Here is a 17,500-nt window from a genome sequence, read left to right as displayed (position 1 = left end):
TGCAAGGGAAAAAACACTTGGTTAGCAAAACATTGAGCACTCGTCCTTGACGGCGTGGTTCCTTTTGTGCTGCGTAAACGAGGGCAAACGAGAGACAGGTTTGGGTGGTGATGAGTGGCTGCCAGCCGTGCCTCGTTGAAGCTGTTAAACTTGGCCATGTGCTTCTGTTGACCACAAGAGACAGGGTTCCACTGAAGCAGCCCTCTAGAGGGTGCTAAAGGGACTGTTGGCAAGTAGAAGTAGCCCACCCTGACCAGCACCGAGACAACCCATCAGCATTAGCATTGGCAGTACCCGGCCTCTGCAGCCTCTGCAGCTGGACTCCAGCAGACCTTTTCTGGCAGTCCCTTCTTGGTCAGGTCTGAGAGCACAGCAGCTGTGGTGGAAAAAGATGGAATGAAACGTCGGTAATACCCAGACAAACCCAAAAATGCTCGTACCTGGCGTTTGGTAGTTGGGCGTGGGAATTCCTGCACAGCCATGACCTTTGTTCCTTGAGGCTTGATAAGTCCTCGGCCTATTTTATACCCGAGGTATCGAGCTTCAGTGAGGCCAAGGTGGCATTTGCACGGGTTTGCCGTCAGGCCTGCCTGGCGTAGGGCTGCTAGGACTTTCTTGAGCCTCGAGATATGGTCTGGTCCATCATCCTCTGAAACGTGGCTGGGGCCCCATGCACGCCGAACGGAAGGGTTCTGTACTGCCAGTGCCCGCTGGGTGTGCTGAAGGCCATCTTGGACTTGGCCTCTGGGCATAAAGGGACTTGCCGATACCCCTTGGTGAGGTCCAAGGTGGAGATGAACCTTGCTCTCCCAAGACGTTCCACCAACTCGTCAACACGGGGAAGTGGGTAGCTGTCAAACCTGGAAACCTCATTCAGCCGGCGGAAATCATTGCAGAATCTCCAGGATCCATCGGGCTTGGGGACCAGCACAATGGGGTTTGACCAGGGGCTGTGGGATGGCTCAATCACCCCAAGCTGGAGCATTTTCTGGACCTCTTCCTCCACCAGCTGCCGTCGGGCTTCAGGGATCCGGTAAGGGCGCTGTCGAGCAATGACCCCAGGAGGCGTGCAAATCTCATGCTGGACGGTGTTGGTCCGGCCTGGGGTTGAGGAGAAGACATCCCGGTGTTGGGAGATCAGTTTCCGAAGCTCCTGTCGCTGGGCTGGACTCAGGTCCTCACCTAGGTGAACCGGGGATTCTTCGACCTGGGCACAGGCTGTTAGCAGGGGGACTGGCTCGATCCATTGCTTGAGGAGGTTAACGTGGTAGGTCTTCACTGGCTGCCGTCGACCGGGTTGTTGGACTCTATAGTTGACGGGCCCCACTCGCTCTAGCACCGTATACGGTCCCTGCCAGGTGGCCAGGAATTTACATGAGGCCGAGGGTATCAGTACCAGTACTCGATCACCTATCTTAAATTCCTGAGGCTGGGCTGGGCGATTGTAGGTCCGCTGTTGGGCACGTTGGGCTTCCTCCATGTGGGAACGTACCAGTGGCATGACCTGCTCAATTCGATCCTGCATCTGCCGGACATGCTCGATGGTGGTTCGGAAAGGGAACGGTTGCTCCTCCCAGGCTTCGCGGGCTACATCCAGAAGGCCTCTAGGCTGCCGGCCAAACAGCAACTCAAAAGGACTGAAGCCGGTCGATGCCTGGGGAACTTCACGAATGGCGAAGAGGACATAAGGGATGAGAAGGTCCCAGTTGCGCCCATCTTTGTCCACAACTCGTCTGAGCATTCTCTTCAAAGTTTGATTGAATCTCTCCACAAGCCCATCGGTTTGGGGATGGTAGACAGAGGTGTGTAGGTGATGGATCTTCAAAAGGCCACAGAGTGCTCTGGTTACCTGCGACATGAATGGGGTGCCCTGGTCAGTCAGGATGTCCTTCGGGATGCCCACGCGGGTGAAGTACATGAAGAGCTCCCGGGCGATACTTTTTGCATTGGCTTTACGCAGGGGGACGGCTTCGGGATACCTGGTTGCATAGTCAACAATCACCAGGATGTGCTCGTGTCCTCGTGCAGATCTCGGTAGGGGCCCAACCAGATCCATACCAATTCTCTCAAAGGGCACATCGATGATGGGTAGAGGGATGAGCGGGCTGGGTGGTGGTCGTGAGGTGCGTTGACACGTGGGGCAACGTTGGCAGTAGTTCCTCACCTCAGCAGTCAACCCTGGCCAGTGGAAGCGGTCCCTAATCCAGGCTTCGGTATTCTGGGCGCCGAGATGTCCAGCCATTGGATGGGTGTGGGCCAGAGTCATGACCACATCAATCTTTGAACGAGGGACTACCAGCAGATCTCGGCGAACACCTCAACGGATGGAGCTCGTAGTACAGGAGCCCATTTTGCACCTTGAAATACTGATCTGGGAGAGGTCCCCTCAGCCGGTTCTCCCCCTCGACCTCCAAGACCTCCTTCCAGGCATGTTTCAGGCGATCATCCTCCTTCTGTTCTCGAGCAAATTGGTCGGATCTCGTGATCTGTGTAAACAGCTCAGAAAATGGATTAGCAGCACCCTGTCCTCGCTCACCTTCTTCATCTGCATCAGAAGCTGCGTCTTGGGCCAGGAGAACCTGTCGGTCAGGATGCGGGGGGCCGGGCCTTGGGTGGTCGTCGTGGTCGTCGGCCCGTGTGCTTGCTTCGGGGCCGGCTCCAGGCATCAGAAAAACCAGGCCAGTCGCGTCCAAGGAGTGCTGGCACGGGAAGTTCAGGTACCACTCCCACTGTTAGGGGCCAGGTCCCTGAGGCGTCTTTGACCTGCACCTGAGTGGCTGACACTTCACGGACATCCCCATGGACACAGGAGATGGGCAGCACCGCGCTCAGGTCAGGTGAGGTCTGCAGGATATCGGGGTGTACCAAGGATACGGTGCTTCCGGAGTCAAGCAAAGCTCGCACAGGTTGGCCCTGAATGTGAACCAAGCGGATGGGTGCCTGTGCCGGCTGGATGGTATGGATGGAACAGCCTGCCAGCCACCCCCTTGCGGCGGAACGGACTCCAGGATCTGTTGGCATGGGCTCGTCTCGGGGCGATGTAGGGTCACATGGTGCCGATAGGTGACTCCCCGGAGGTGGTCGAGAGGGGGGGGCTCCCTGGCCTCTGTTCCCTGACCTTGCCAACGTAGCTCCTCGCTCGCTGTGGCCATCTCGCATTAGGGAGTTGGTGACAATGGCTCGCTCCATGGCATCAGCCATCTCGGCTGGGGTTTCTGCAGCAGACTGGCTCACCATGCGGCGTTCAGGCTTGGGAAGAGCCCTCACAAAGTGGTCCATTGCAACTCTCTCAGTGATTTGTTGCCCATTCAGTCGGTCGGGTTGAAGCCATCTTTGGGTGGTACGGATGAGGTTGGTCATCTGCACTCAAATGGGTGAATCAGGGGAGTAGGTCCAGGAATGGTATTGCATTGGCCAACGGTAGGGTTTGGTAGGCCCTTTGTGCCTCACCTGAGAGATAGGGGGCTAGGACATCCGCCCATTCTGCCCGAGGCCATTGCTCACGGGCTGCAATTGACCTGTCGCTAAGCCCCGCCTTTCGAACGCAGACGGGCCAATGGTAGTTAAGTAGCAGTTGCACTCGGACATCGTGAGTTTACAGCTCCATAGGATAGCATTAGAGGCCGTGATTTTTCGGTTGTTTTATGAGGTTTGTGGTAATGTATGTTCAACAAAAATGGCCAAACGATGTGCATGGGGTAGATACAACACTGATACGAGGTATCATGAGAGGATAGGCAATAGGGTATATTGTATCTCATTTCCTAAACGAAAACAAGACCGGTCCAAATATCTCCGGTGGATTAAGCTGTGGCAGACCACACAGTGAACGCTACGCTCATTAGCTTTCTGCCATACTCTTGTTAGGTTGGAATTTTCCTTTGCTAAAGCAATCAACTAAGCCTACATGATAAAAGGCACTCATTATTCACAGTACCTGCTTACTTTCACCACTGATGTTATGCTAGGCTTAGGCAAGTTATCTCTGGTTCAAACTAGCTAACGTTAACGATTCACTAGCTGCGCTAGCGTAGCTTTTGTCAGTTATGGGACAGTTTGTTAAAAATCGGCCATTCTATTAAACAAACGATATGCACAAGTATACATAGGTTTAATAAAGGATTAACATGACAACGTGAACGAAACACACGCATGCCGGTAATTAACAAGGTTACAATAACAAGCTAGACAGTTAGGACCATATGGTTAGGACACTGTCCTGTCAGGGGCAGGTAGGTTAATGCTATTTACTAAACGTAGGTCTACATTCATATGCCTTCCAGATTAGTTAAATTAACTGAATGTGAATTCATTGTATCTTTCCCATGCGGTGCATGAACAATGCTGGTATTGGATGTATTTATCTGCAATCGCGATGACCGTGAGTTGAATCTTCTCCCTCTTGCATTGAGCTCTGTAAATTCTCGCCTCAAATTTGAGCTTGTTATCCACCATATCAAGTTTTAAATTGTATACATATCCCTCCATTGCATAATTAAGTCCCTTTTGAAGGCTTCTAAGCGAAATCAGGTCCTTTTGTCTCCAAAAGTTGTCTATAGCCTCTTGGGATATAGTTTTGTCGCTGATAGCTGCCATTGTAAACTCTAGTCAGCTCTGATAACGTGTCCGAGTTAGCAACAGTCACAATGGGGGGCGGGGCTTAGCGATAGGTCAATTAGCTCGAAGGTGTAGAGATACGCCTCCACGTCATCATCAGCGGTGAGTTTGGTGAGGAGCTTGCGTGCAGCATTACGGGCAGTCGGAGGTCCCAGACGCCCACCAGGGTCTTGCATACGCAGCAGCTGTTGGGTGAGGGTTCCCAAGGCGGCTGCAATCTGCTGGGAGTCTCGTTGGCCCTGGACGAGTGTCTGGAGCAGTGCATTCATTGGATCCCCGGATCCCCCGGCAGCAGCAGCAGCAGGTCGGGAGGCAGTTCTCGGAAGTGGTTGCTGTGTTGGGTCCATTCTTATCCTGCCCGCATTCTCCACCAGTGTAGCAGGGCAAGAATGAACCGTAGGCAGAAGGGTAGTGAAAACCCGCCAAGGCAGGTATATTTATTTCTCTTGTGGAAGCTGGGTGTGTGCAGGTGAAGGCCCCTCGATGTGTTCAGTGCTCAGGGGGTGAAGGTCTCGGGTAATCAGCCCAGTAGGCCAGGTGCAGCTGAGGGGCTCACTGGTGGGGGTAAGGAAGAGACTGGAGTCCGGGAAGTCAGGCAGGGTTCGGCCGGTCGCGGGCTCCAGTCGTCGGGTTGGATCGTTTGTTTAAGCTTTTTCTGTGCAAGGGAAAAAACACTTGGTTAGCAAAACATTGAGCACCCGTCCTTGACGGCGTGGCTCCTTTTGTGCTGCGTAAACGAGGGCAAACGAGAGACAGGTTTGGGTGGTGATGAGTGGCTGCCAGCCGTGCCTCGTTGAAGCTGTCAAACTTGGCCATGTGCTTCTGTTGACCACAAGAGACCGGGTTCCACTGAAGCAGCCCTCTAGAGGGTGCTAAAGGGACTTGTGATGGTGTGAGCCTGGCACGACACCGACTTGAAGGCTGCCTGGCCACACCACACACAGTAAACACTCAAATTCACATTCAAATGTACACGCCATTTACACTGAAAAGTGCTATCTGCAGTATTGTCAAAGGCAAACCAACCGATCAAAAAGCTCCGTGTCATGATAGCTGCTTGACCTGATTGTAGGGGTGTGGAAGATATGATAAAGATTTTTTTCTAAAGATTTACTGCAAGTCAAAGCAACACATTAGCCTGGATACCAGCCTGAACTCCGCCCACAAAATTTTTGGTCTGGGAGATTCAGTCTGGAATTGAGCTAGTTGGGAGAGATTAAACGTCTCGGAAAAGTGATCTGACCAATCAAATTGTAAGGGCGGGCTTTATACGTTGATGGACAGATGACCAACCAACGCTTGAGTTGATTAGATAGATAGACTATACATCGAACAAAGATGGCGCCGTCTCGGGAGCTTAGTGGGACATATTTTATATGATTTAAGCTATCTACACAACTTTTTTTATGTCTACATTGACTCGGTTAGTTGTGTATGTGCAACACGAATGTTGCCGAGGATTGTAGGTCTTAACTGAAGCACTCTAGACCATTATTGATAGGTTATGCTAACGCGTAGACAAAAAAAAACATTGAAACAAATGGTAGCTTCTAGCCTTGAGTGCTAATTAAGTAACGTGAGCAGGCATATCTCAACAGATATTGACAGCGCATCCATTTTGAAAGAGGAACAGAGAAACGCGATCAAGGCATTTGTCGATTGAAAAGATGTTTTTGCCGTCCTTCCTACGGGATCAGGTAAAAGTTTAATCTATCAGATGGTAATACTACGTTGCTCTGATTGGTTCTAGGTATCCAATTCAGCGAAGAGGAATTTTCTTTCCTGGTTCGTTGAAACACGCCCCATAATCACAGCCCAATGGTTCAGTATCAGACTCATATTCTGACTAGACTTATGAGTATGACATCGTCAGGCTAGCAACACATAATATATGCCTCAAAATATTTGTGGGCTTTTTTACTTGACTGTATTTTGAGCGCCACAGTAGTCAGCATTTGCTATAGATATGACTGCATAAGTCACTTCTGGGCCACGAATATGAAGTATTTTGGTGGTTGTAGTGCATTCTGCATGAAAGGTTACATGATGTGGTCAGGTGCGTAGGTCAAGACTGTGCTTTGTAAAGTAAGAGAAAAACTGTCTCATCATTTGTATTGGCCCATGTGTGCAAGCATGTATTTATGGCTGTGTGTGTGTCTGTGTGTGTGTGTGTGTGTGTGTGTGTGTGTGTGAGTGTGTTGGTGAGTGTTTGTATGCACTACGAGCTCGATGAGGTTTCTTAGCTTTCCTGTCTCTCGTGGGTGTACTTGTGTGTGTTTGTGCACCACGTCATGATCTGAGGTGAGTATATGTGTGTGAGTGTGTGTGTGTGTATGTATGTGTATGTGTGTGTGTGTGTTTGTCAACCACACAAGTCTGACATGTGTAACCACTCGTCTGGGAACAGACCGGTGTCTCCTCCAGCTCTCATTCTCACACTCTACTATTTAGTGTCTCAGTCGCAACAGATTTGCACTTTGTGCTCCTGTGTGCTTTAATGTAATGTGCTTCAATAGTGATCACATCAGTTTGTGTTTAATCTCCCTCTGTCTCTCTCTCTCTCTCTCTCTCTCTCTCTCTCTCTTAGATCATCACATACACTCTTAACTTGTCGTTTAACACTGAGCTAATGTTAATACATTTGCTGAGTCCATCAATGTTCTTTGTATGCTGCTGTGTAAGATGTACAGTTGCAATCAAAATGATTCAACCCCCATTGCCCTTTAAGGTTTATTGGTAAAATATACAATTTCTCAGCTGTTTGCAATAAACAAATTACACAAGAATTGTTTAAGTAGTTTAATGGAATTAATATTAAAAGGGTTTTATCCAAATTCAACACAAAATGCTACTTTTAATGACTTTAATGAATTTACTGTAGTGTCAAAATGATTCAACCCCTTCATGTCAAGCATCTTCAGTACTTACTAGAGCACCCTTTTGCTGTTAAGACCTGCTGCAAACGTGATGCATAGCCAGACACCAGCTTCTGACAGCGTTCCTGAGGAGTCTTAGCCCATTCCACATCCTCTTTTCAGCATAGGCGTGATTGTTCTTCCTCCAGTCATACAGCTGATCCATAGGCCCGAAAAGTTCCAGTTTTGTCTCATCGCTCCACAGAACAGAATTCCAAAACTTTGGTGGCTTATTTATATGGTTTTCAGCATATTGGAGCCGACTTTTCTTGTGCTTTTTGGTCAGTAGTGGTGTGCATCATGGAGTCCCGGCATGGAACCTTTCAGTTTTTAGTATGCGCCTTACTGTGCAAACTGAAACCTCAGTGCCTGCTGCCACCAAGTCTTGCTGCAGGTGTTTTGCAGTCACTTGAGGGTTTTTGACCACTTGCCTCCTCAGGAATCTGGTGGCAGCCGCTGAGAGCTTCCTCTTTCTGCCACGTCCAGGTAGTGTAGCCACTGTTCCTTCAACTTTGAACTTGCAAACAGGATAATGATCCCAAGCATACCTTAAAGTCCACCAAGGCTTGGTTTCAGGAGAAGAAATGGAAGATTCTAGAGTGGCCGTCACATTTGCATGATTTGAACCCCATCGGAAATCTCTGGTGGGATTTGAAGGCGGCGGTACGAAAAACGCACACCAAAGAATATTACTGAACTGGAGGCCATTGCTCATGAGGAATGGGCTAAGATTCCTCAGGAACGCTGTCAGAAGCTGGTGTCTGGCTATGCATCACGTGTGCAGCAGGTCATAACAACAAAAGGGTGCTCTAGTAAGTACTGAAGATGCTTGTCATGAAGGGGTTGAATAATTTTGACATTGCAGTAAATTCATTAAAGTCATTAAAAGTAGCATTTTGGTTTGAATTTGGATTAAACCCTTGTAAAATTTGTTTCATTAAACTACTTAAACAATTCTTGTGTAATTTGTTTATTGCAAACAGCTGAGAAATTGTATATTTTGCCAATAAACCTAAAAGGGCAATGGGGGTTGAATCATTTTGATTGCAACTGTATATGATGTATATGATATAGATTATATGATATATATATATATATGTATATGATATAGATGATTATATATGATGTATATGATTTAGTTGATAAACTGTATATGCTCATAGAAGAGTTAGTGTCTGACACGATTCTCCTCTTTTACACTTTTAATATATCTATGAAGGTTAACACACAATATCTACCAACATTTTTAGCATATTTTCATTTTCATCTCATTATGTCTTTTCTTTTTCTTCTTATTTCTCTTTTCTCTTTCCATCCTTCCTTTCTCACTCCCCTCCAATCTGTGGATGTGTCTGATGTCCCTGACATGAGCACAGAACATATTCTGGCCTCCCTCTCTTCCCACTTTGTGTGTGTGTGTGTGTGTGTGTGTGTGTGTGTGTGTTCCCTATCGCAGTCCGGGACTGCGATGTGATTGATGGGAAATGACCTGTTCATTGACCAATCGAAGTACTTTCTATTCACGCCGGAAGGCCGAATTGCGGCAAATCACCACCCTGAGCCCGCCCCCTCAGGTGTCCATATATTGAAGGTGACTATGCCGCTCCACCTCTTTTACGACCTTCGCCTTTGAGGCTACGGACCGTCAGAACCAAACTCTACACGCTTGCGTATCATTTGTCTTTGTGTGCTATTTTACTCTTTCGAGTTGGTGAGTTGTGGATTTATTCCCTTACTAGCTCTGAGTGCTACAAGGATATTCTACGCTTCAGCAAGCCGCTGTCTAGCTGGTGACCACCACGCTCGTCCTCGACTGGCCGGTTCACTACTGCTTACAACATACCATGTTATAGCTCTTGCTAAGTGTGTTCGCTTCAGATGATGTCCAGGCAGTAGCTACGTCCCGGCCTGCGATGTCTGTGCTAACCTTCTGTTGTTTCAGACTGGTGAGTTCCGAGTTAGCTCATTAGCTAGCTAGGCTGCTACTACCCTGCTACCGGAGCTGATGCCTGACTGCCGTCAACTCTGGTAAGGTAAACGAGCGATGTCTTACGGCCTTCTCCGGTTAGTGCCGCGAGTTAAGGCTTCTAGACTTAAAGTTCGTGTAGCTCCCTAGCTTGTTAGCTGTTGGCTTGATAGCAGGCTAGTCTACTGGCTTCCCTGCAACTAGCTTGTTCCCGTTGGGATGTAAACAACTCGTGAGTTCGAGTTAGCTCCCTAGCTTGGCTGTTAGCTTGATAGCAGGCTAGTCTACTGGCTTCCCTGCAACTAGCTTGATCCCGTGGGGAAGTTTATGAACTCGTGCTGTACCCCTGCCGCTAGCGTGGGTTTACGAGTTAATACTTGGTCTTCAGAATGTTCGTGCTAGCTCCCTAGCTTGTTAGCTCTAGCCCTTGACTACACTGCTAGCTAGCTAGCTACCGTCAATGGCAGCCACCATTGGCGAGCTTCGAACTAGTTCTGTATTGATGTTTGTTCTCTCATTCCAGTGCCTTGGCAGACTGGATACTCCGCATGCTTGGACCGCAGGGATGCTAGACAGCTGATGCACCCTGAGCAGGGCTCGCCGTCGACATCAGCGGGGAAGCGAGCTGCCGCCGGAGCCTGGCACTGCTGCTGGAGCCTGGCGCTACTGGAGCCCATCTATGATGCCCAGTGCTGCTGCCGATGCCCAGCGCTGCTGCCGGAGCCCAGCGCTGCTACTCAACAGCGGGGAGACGAGACAGCGGATGCACTCTGGACAGTGCTCGTCGTCGGCACGAGCGAGGATGCAAGACAGCTGGTGTCTGCTCAACTAGAGGCACGCTGTAGGTAACAGCCATCCATCCTCTACGCCATCCTTCCTTCCCCCTCCCTCCTGTGACACAGGAGAGCTGCTGGTCAACATCGAGAGTGAGCGGTGGCGCTGTAATGGGCTACGCTGCCATAAAACACAACACTGCATGTCACACATTGCCCCCGTGGGAGAAGCAATAAAGTCATGCATGTTTTTCATTCCCCTTCAACACATCCACCACGGCAGCCCTGTCCCACCGGGTCCTTGCCGCGTGTGAGGGCTGCACAGGTCTCGCCCTGAGCGCTTTTCATTGAAGGAGAGGGAAGTGGTCTCCACCACCAAAAAGGACCGACCGTCACGCACATGAAGCCTTCATGTCAGGCAAAGTCTCATAAGCATAAATCTCACATGTCAATAACATAAGTTATGCTTGGGTAAGTTTTCCCCCCAATACACCCAACCCATGGTGCCCTTACGTGAACGAGCTGTAGTGTGTGCCCAGGACTTTTGCCCCCCACGGGAGCGGGCACAGTCTCATAAGCATAAACCTCACATGTCATGAACATAAGTTATGCTGGGGTATGTTCCCCTCAGTACACCCATGGTGCCCTTACATCAACATAATGTAGTGTGTGCCCAAGTCTTTTGCCCCCCTCGGGAGTGGGCAAAGTCTCATAAGCATAAACCTCACATGTCATGAACATCAGTTATGCTTGAGTAAGTTTACCCTCAGTACACCCATGGTGCCCTTACATAAACAAAAATGAAGTGTGGGCCCAGATCTTTGGCCCCCCTCGGGAGCGGGCACAGATCTATAAGGGCAGATTGGCTATGAGCGGGTTTTTTCTCCCGACAACATTTCAGCTCAAAGCCGGCCAAGAGGCTGTGCGTAGAACTGGCACGCATACACTACAAGTAAACTATAACGGTGGTTACACACTGCAGTTGTCCGGCCTCATTTGTGATGGTGTGCCCCCACCTTCCTTCGAGAGGGTGGGTGGTCTGGTCAGTGGTGCTTCAGGGGCGGTTCATCTCCTACAACAGGAAATAAACCCCCTGGTCACAAAGAGGACCATAAGTCAGTGCCGTCAGAGGAGGCAAAACAGGGCCACTGCAGCAGATTATTTCTCGTCCCTAAAAGGACGGGAATTATCTGCCTGTATTAAATCTACGCATATTGAACAGTGCACTGATGCCGTGGGAGTTCAACATGTGAACTCCATGCTGTCTAGTTCAGTTCATACAACCAGGCGGCTGGTTTAATCAGTAGATTTAAAGGGCGCTTCCCACGCACCGATTCATTCCAGATATCAGGGATATCTGAGATTGCAGTCGGGAAAGCAGCCTAACGATGCCACTCACAAGTATGAAGAGGCAAACATCACCCCATTGCTGACGCAAGCAGGGGGACTGGGTTATGCGCTCGCTCAGAGGCAGAGGCGGTGCAAGAGTGCCATCTAGTGGTGGCACACCTGTACTGCCTCGGATTCATCCAAAACATGTGTGCAGCAGTTCAGACTGAAGCAAAAGTCGCATCTTTTCGCTATCAAAAGCTGTTGGGGTTGATGGCGGCCGCGGCAATTGCACTCCTACTAGGGAGACTGCATGCGCGGCCTTTTCAGGCATGATATCTGTCTTTCAGATCAGCTCCACCAAGGACAAGTTTCGCTTGATCACGGTGGATGCTGGCAGGCCTTGGCCATATGGCAAGCCCCGCATTTCCTCTCGGCAGCGGCTCCACTGGGCACCACAGACGCCTCAATGGAAGGCTGGGGTGCGATATGCGAAGGATATTCGGTGAACGGGCGTTGGTCATCAACACAAGCCACGTCACATATAAGTGTGTTGGAACTGCGAGCGATTTTTCTAGCGCTTCGGCATTTCATTCACATTCTAAGCGGGCGTCATGTTCTCGTCAGAACAGACAAGATGTCCGCCATGGCCTACATAAATCGCCAAGGAAAGGGTGCGCTCCCCTGCGCTTTATCATTGGGCGAGCCGACTGCTCCTGTGGGCAGCGAAGCGCATTCGCTCTCTCAGGGCAGTGCATATACCAGGTCATCTCAATTACGGAGCCGACCTTCTGTCGAGGGGCAACCCTCAAGCAGCAGACTGGTGCCTTCACCGTCAGGTGATTGACCAGATTTGGCTTCCGTTTTACAGGGCACAGGTGGATCTGTTCGCGAACAGGGAAAACGCCTGCTGCCCTCTGTGGTTTTCGCTGGGAGGTGACAACCCTCCATTAGGCGTAGACGCGCTGAGCCAACAATGGCCCAACATGCATTCCCTCCGATTCCTCTGCTACATCAAGTAATCCGCAGAGTGGACGAGGAGGGTTTGGAGCTGATATTAGTGGCGTCCCATTGGCCAGTCAGCCATGGTTGGCGGATCTAATCAGATTGTCAGTGCAGCCTCCGTGGGAGCTCCCTCTGCGCAGGGATCTCCTCTCACAGGCTCACGGGATGGTTTGGCACCCCAGGCCAGAGCTGTGGCAGCTCAGGGCCTGGCTCCTGAGAGGAACAGGCTCTTAGCATCAGGCCTGTTGGATTCAGTGGTGAATACTATACAGAGCGCTCGGGCGATGTCTACCCGATCTCTGTATACGCTCAAGTGGCGCATGTTCGAGCGACGGTGCGCTGCACGTCAGCACGACCCTATTGATTGCGCCTTGGGCATCATCTTGAAATTCTTGCAACAATTAATGGATGAAGGAAAAGCGGCTTCTACTATCAAAGTGTATTTAGCAGCTATTTCCGCCTGCCATATTGGCATTGACGGCAAATCCCCAGGTAATCATCCATTGGCTTCGCGCTTTATGGTTGGAATAAGGCGTCTTAGAGTGCCTGTCAGGAACCTATTGCCTTCTTGGGATTTGCTAGTGGTGTTACGGGCACTCACGGGTCCTCCGTTCGAACCCCTAGAAACGGTGGACTTAAAGTTTGCTTCCTTGGAAACCGCGCTGCTCCTGGCACTGGTGTCAGCGAAGCGCGTTGGTGACATGCAAGCGCTGTCTGTCAGCCCAGCGTGCATTCAGTTTTCGATTGCCGGGGGCGGGGTAGTATTGCGGCCTAACGCAGCATATACACCCAAAGTAGTGACAACTCCGTTTCGTAACCAGGTCATTGAGTTGGCTGTATTCTCGCCCCCTCCTTTCGCATCAGCGGAGGAGGAGCGCTTGCACAAGCTCTGCCCAGTGCGCGCTCTACGCTTTTATGTAGAGCGCACTGGTTTATTCAGGCAATCGGATCAGTTATTTGTATGCTTTGGTGCAAGCGCCAAAGGCAAACCTCTGGCAAAATCGAGCCTCTCCCGGTGGCTGGTGGAGGCTATCACTTTGTCCTATACTAGTTTGTCATTGGGACCCCCGGAGAAGCTTCATGCGCATTCTACTCGTGGGGTTTCGTCATCGTGGGCCCTGTCTCAGGGTGTGTCAGTGGATGACATTTGCAAAGCTGCAAGCTGGAGCTCTCGCCACACCTTTATTGGTTACTACATATTGGATGTGGCGGAGCCCGGTTTCCTGCAGTGTGTTGCAGGCGAGTGATCTGTGATCATATGCAACATGCAATGTTTTATTAACTGCATGACTGTCTCCCTTTATGGATTAAAGGCGGACGGCGCAGATGGGTGTAAGTATTCATAAGCATGAGATCGGTGATCCCATTTCTCTTATATTGAATTCATCCCCTTATAAGACACACTGCCGCCGCCACATGAACCTCTACGAGGGCAAGGCGAATGGGATATAACCTCGGTTCCCTGAGCTAGGGACCAGATGTGATATGGTTGTGTGCACAGTGCGTGTGTTTCTTCTGGAGGCTCAAAGGCTCAGAGTCTTCAGAGGTGGAGCGGCATAGTCACCTTCAATATGTGGACACCTGAGGGGGCGGGCTCAGGGTGGTGATTTGCCGCAATTCGGCCTTCCGGCGTGAATAGAAAGTACTTCGATTGGTCAATGAACAGGTCGTTTCCCATCAATCACATCTGGTCCCTAGCTCAGGGAACCGAGGTTATATCCATAACCGAGATGTTTGTGTGTGTGTGTGATTTTTGTGTGAGTATGTATGTGTGTTTGTGTGTGTGTGTGTGTATCCCTGTGTTTTAGCAAATATAAGCCTTAGAGTGTACAGTATCAGTTACATCACCACTCCTGTCTGGTACACTTGGCTTAGAGTAAGAATATGTGTGGGCATCTGTGTACGTGTGAGTGTGTGTGTGTCTGTCTGTGTGTGTGTGTGTGTGGGCATGTGTGTGTGTGTGTGTGTGTGTGCATGTGTGTGTGTGTGTGTGTGTGTGTTTGTGTGCACACACAACTATATATCTGTGTTTGTGTGTTTGCATGTGTGTGTTTGTGAATTTGTGCCAGTTAATATTACTGCAAATGCATGTGTGTTTCTGTGTGTGTGTGTGTGTGTGTGTGTGTGTGTGTGTGTGTGTGTGTGTGTGTGTGTGTGTGTGTGTGTGTGTGTGTGTTGTGTGTGTGTGTGTGTGTGTGTGTGTGTGCACATTTGTTTCTGTGTGTGTGTGTGTGTGTGTGTTTTCCTCACTCGCGTTTTACTTTGATCCATTATTCATCCCTCCCCTGTGTATTGGAGCCTTACTGGCAAATGGATTTCCACAGATAGAGAGTACACACACACATACACACACTCACCCACACACACCTTGCACAGAGTGGCATTATATGATACAGTGTCCACAAAAAGTAAGAGAGAAAGAGAAAGAAAGAAAGGAAAGAAAGAAAGAAAGAAAGAGATAAAGAAATAAAGAAAGGAAAGGAAAGGAAAGAACATAGAGAGGAAATGAAAAGACAATGATGCAACACTTTGTAACACAATTAAAGTACTTAAGGGCTGTGTTAGAACTACATACCTCCCACTCTCTTCTCATCTCCACTCATTACAGATTAAATGTGATAGTTCTACTACAGTTTGAAAGTGAGTTCATGCATATATGTGTGTGTGTGTGTGTGTGTGTGTGTGTGTGTGTGAGTGTGTGTGGGTGTGTGTGTGTGTGTCTGAGAGAGTTTGTGTGTGTGTGTGTGTGTGTGTGCCTGTGGTTCCATGTGTGTTTGTGTGTGTGTGAGTGTGTGTGTGTGTATGCCTGTGGTTCCGTGTGTATGCATTCGTTTGTCTCACCCTGCTGGGATGGCTCCTCTGTTGGTTGTCACGGCGATGCGCTGCGTGCCGGGCCGGTTGAGGTTGTTCTGGCCGTTGATGGTGAGCGCATGCGTGTGCGTGTGCGATTGTGTGTGTGTGTTTGTGTGTGCCTGTGAGCAGCCAAACCCGGCCCCTGCACCCAAATTCTCTCCCTTCCCTCCTCCACCTCTTCCTCCTGCCCCCGAGATGTTATTGCTCAGGTTGCCCACGGCGACCGTCGTCCCCGTCGACCACGTGGTCGCTGTGGTGCCTCCAAAAGTGTTGCTCTGCCTGACTGCCCCCTTTCCCGCCCCCCTCCTCTGCGAGGCCAGTATGGCGTTGGACGCCGCCCTCGTGCTGTTGACCAATAAGCACTGTGTGCAGGAGCAGGGTCCGCCCCCGGCCCCGCCCTTGGCCCCCGCGCCCACGGGCCAGGACTGGGACTTGGGGATGGCACCCGCCAGGAGCGGGTAGGCCAGGTCCATGCGTCTGCGGAGGCGTCGGCGGCGCTGGCTCTGCCGGTTGGTCTGCAGCATGGCGGTGAAGTCCAGCAGGTAGGGGAAGCCCAGCGAGGTGAGGTCCAGCCAGGGGTGCTGCTTCTCGTAGGCGTGCTGGATGCTGACGCTCAGCTCCATGTCATACGGCGTCCACGCGCCTGAGTCGCTCTCCCACTCCCACACCACGCCTTTACCTGGGGCCGACGACGGCTCGTAGAAGTTACGTTGCACGGGACGCATAGTGCCTAGGAGAGGGAGAGAGGGGGGGACAGAGAGAGGAGGGGACAGAGACAGGGAGGGAGAGGGAGAGAGGAGAGGGACAGAGAGTGGGACGGAGAGGGAGAGAGGAGGGGACAGAGAGAGGGACGGAGAGGGAGAGGAGAGAGGAGGGGACAGAGAGAGAAAGGGAGGGAGAGAGGAGGGGACAGAGAGAGGGACGGAGAGAGAGAGGAGAGAGGAGAGGACAGAGAGAGAGAGGGAGGGAGAGGGATGGGAAATAGGGAGACAGAGAAGGAAGGTGTTCAAAAACCATCAAAGACAGATCAAATCAAACAATCATTGGTTGAGCACAAGCCTATCCGGGGCCATTAATGGTCATTCATTAATGTCATGTGTTAATCATCCACCCCCCCCCCCCCTCCCCCTACACACACACATAATTTCTTCAAAAGTAAGCCACATTGTGTGAGTGAAACAAAGAGAGAGAGAGAAAGAGAGAGACCATAGTGTGCTGGGTTAGAGATGAAGAGTAAGAGAGAGTAGAAAGGAAAGAAAGGAGAGAAAGTAAGTAAAGTGAAGAATGACAGAGGAAGCAAAACACAGTATTGTATTGATTTACTGGAATATTGATCTGTTGCATTGTGTTATTTATCATTTCCAATCTTACACACACACATGCGCAGACACACACACATGCGCAGACACACGCACACACACACGCACACACACACAGACACACACAGACACACAAAAGCGCACACAAACATGTGCACGCGTTGGATCTGATGGTGGCTTTGGTGTCCGAGCTGAGATGTTTATTCCTTTACAGATGTGGAGAGAAGAGAGAGAGAAGTAGAGAAAGAATGAGAGACGGCAAGGAACGGGAGCAATGGAGAGAGTGAGGGGGAGAGAAGAGGGGGAAGAGGGGAAGGAGAAGAGGAATTGGATAAAAGGGAATAGGAGAGGGAGAAGAGGGAGAAGAGGGAGAAGAGGGGAGGGAGAAGAGGAGAAGGAGAAGAGGAGAAGGAGAAAAGGGAAGAAGAGAGGGGCAAGAGGAGATGGGGAAGAGGAGAGAGAGAAGAGGAGAAGGAGAAAAGGAAACAGGAGAGGGGGAAGAGGGAAGGGTAGAGGGAGATAAGGGAAGAGGAGAGGGGGAATAGGGAAGAGGAGAAGGAGAATAGGGAAGAGGAGAGGGGAGAGGGAAGAGGAGAGGGAGAACAGGAGAGGGAGAAAAGGGAAGGGGAGAGGGAAGAGGAGAAGAGGAGGAGAAGAGGGAAGAGGAGAGGGAGAAGAGGAGATGGAGAAGAGGAGAAGAGGAGGAGAAGAGGGAAGAGGAGA

The 17,500-nt window shown here is 50.4% G+C and overlaps 1 protein-coding gene across 1 annotated transcript in view; it reads right to left on the bottom strand.

Annotated features, from left to right (window-relative positions):
• The window catches only part of dtx1 (deltex 1, E3 ubiquitin ligase), a gene marked incomplete at both ends in the record, with an annotated part of 48,153 nt that overhangs the window by 18,441 nt on the left and 12,212 nt on the right, over positions 1-17,500 (bottom strand). The window contains one exon of the mRNA XM_080854630.1: positions 15,447-16,188. Coding sequence (XP_080710756.1) covers positions 15,447-16,188 — 742 coding nt within the window. The remainder of the gene's footprint in view (positions 1-15,446; positions 16,189-17,500) is intronic.

This window comes from Sprattus sprattus, assembly GCF_963457725.1.
Source record: "Sprattus sprattus genome assembly, chromosome: 16".
Classification (NCBI taxonomy): Eukaryota; Metazoa; Chordata; class Actinopteri; order Clupeiformes; family Clupeidae; genus Sprattus; species Sprattus sprattus.
This window is presented reverse-complemented; position numbering and strand designations above follow the sequence as displayed.